Raw genomic sequence first — 2,308 nt, 5'->3', positions numbered from 1 at the left:
AACAATAAATGGCTAGGTGGAGGTAAATTCAACTAGTGATATCATGCATGCTTGATCAATCAACATAATCAAGGAGTAAAACAGTCAGTTACTGTGCTGTTCATAACAGAAGGTGTGGAAGGGGAGACGAGACATTTCTGAAAAACAAATAAGCTGGAACTATTTCAAGACATGATAAGAGGTGTTGGAGAGAAGAGCAGGCAAGCGGCTGACAGAGAGTGGAACTGAACAGACTGATGTTGTTAGCTATTTGGGTCAAAATACACATTTACTGACCAAGTCTTTCACAAATTGCTGTTACCAAATGCATCACCTGTTCAAGATAATGTCATACAGTATAGGCAGAAGCAGTCTATGAGTTAGTAAGAGCATAATTACTGTACCATGCATATGCACAAATCACTAATGTTGCTTTTGTCAACGAAAATTATGACTAAATATCGTCGTCAACGAACCTTTATCACGTGATGAAAATGAGACGAGACGCAACGTAAATGCTGGTCATGTGACGATGACTATAATTAAATGTATAATGTAATATCGTTGACGAAAAAAACGAGACTAAATGTGGTTTACAAAATAAAAACTATGCTAAAATGTCTCTTCATTTTTGTTGACCAAAATGAGACGAAACAAAATGTTATAATGTTATTTCTTCTCGTTTAGTCGCGTTATTATTATTAATTTGCAGTATTTCTGTTTCCTGCGTCTCGCTTTAGGGGTCGCATCAGGTCGCACTGCGCAGAAGCAGGCGTCGTCACTTCCTTAAGCCCCACTCGCGGCATTATTTAGAAGATAACAACGAACAAAGTTAAGTCTGACACAGAGAAAGGGACCGATGGCTGGTTAGCCAGGGTTCATCTTTGGGGGGAAAAGAAGAAACGACATTTGGAAAAAACTTTCATTACAAAGAATTGGAAAAGAAAACGGAATGTGCTGTGGAAAAAGATGGGGAGAAATGTGGCCACAAAATCACACAAAATGCGTATTGGATGTATTCTTGAGCCTCTAAGGTAACAATAACATAATAAAATAACCTTGTTTGAAATGGGTTTGGCTAAAAGAAACTTTTGGTTTCGTCTATACTACTAGGTACTTATACTATATTGACTGGGTTAAATAGAATTGCATTACTAAAAAGAGACTAAAATACAATTTTCATTGACTAAAACAAGACTAAATGTCATCAGTTTTCATCGACTAAAACTAGATGAAAATAGTTATGGATAATTCTGACTAAAATAAGACTAAAATACTCAGACTTTTAGTTAAATGAAACTTGACTAGACTAAAAACAGTATGAACATGACTACAAGTAATAAAAACTAAAATGACAGCTTCACACAAAGACTAGGCTAAAACTAAAATTAAAACAGGCCGCCAAAAGCCACCAATGTACAAATCACCAATGTAACACATACTCGGCTCAGTGTTAAATCCACAATGTAAAACAATTCACTTCTAGACAAAACACACATTTTATAGGGATGTGATTAATATTTAGCACAACAATAGAAAAGTTGGGGATTTAGGAAAACTGGGAAATTATCACATTCCTATCATCACAAAAAACAAACAAAAAAACCCCACATTCAACACAGCCACATACCATGTGACAACAGCTTATACTAAAAACCAAAAAGAAATTGTCCCACGATTCCAAGAGAGAGGTGACAGTTTCAAAAGGTAAAGGTTAGTAGGTGGATCAGACTCACCGGGAGGTGTGTGAAGACCTGAAAAGTAGAACGCAGAAAGTTGATCAGGTCCATGAGGTATCCAGAGGCACGGCCGTCAGACTCTGCCATGCCCCATTCATAATCTGCGAGCTGGATGAACTCATCGATCTTCTGGTTGAGTTTAGTATAAATCTCTCCCTCTGCAGCATGACGAGCATCCTGGAAAACATTTTATTAGACATAACAGAACTAAATACAGAAACAGAGTCATGTACTATTAGACTATTAAATGTACTAATAGCAAATTTGATAACAGTTTTATCAGCTATTAACAGTTTGCATACAAATGATTTGACTTAGTGATGTGATACAAGCCTGGATCTTTCATACACTCTTCTTCAAAGTTGAATTTGAACTACTGTTAGCGGAACAAGGTCTAAAAGTACACTATTGAGTATCATTACACTCCTGTAATGCTGCCACACTGATGATGGCAAGATGGAGAAAAAAAAACATACTGATACAGCAGAACCAGATATCTTTTTTATCCGATATACATTTCTTCCTTTTAAAAATCAAGTCTATTTTATCATTTATTATCCATCCATCCATCCATTTTCCTCTGCTTATCC

General features: G+C 36.2%; 1 protein-coding gene across 7 annotated transcripts in view; it reads right to left on the bottom strand.

The window, feature by feature from the left end:
• Nucleotides 1-2,308, bottom strand: part of exoc6 (exocyst complex component 6) — a 55,769-nt gene that overhangs the window by 26,718 nt on the left and 26,743 nt on the right. For all 7 annotated transcript variants that reach the window (XM_020611686.1, XM_020611691.1, XM_020611687.1 and 4 more), the window contains exon 19: nucleotides 1,716-1,895. In XM_020611686.1, coding sequence (XP_020467342.1) covers nucleotides 1,716-1,895 — 180 coding nt within the window. The remainder of the gene's footprint in view (nucleotides 1-1,715; nucleotides 1,896-2,308) is intronic.

The sequence above is a fragment of the Monopterus albus genome, unplaced genomic scaffold (genome assembly GCF_001952655.1).
Source record: "Monopterus albus unplaced genomic scaffold, M_albus_1.0 scaffold117.1, whole genome shotgun sequence".
In the NCBI taxonomy this organism is placed as follows: Eukaryota; Metazoa; Chordata; class Actinopteri; order Synbranchiformes; family Synbranchidae; genus Monopterus; species Monopterus albus.
This window is presented reverse-complemented; position numbering and strand designations above follow the sequence as displayed.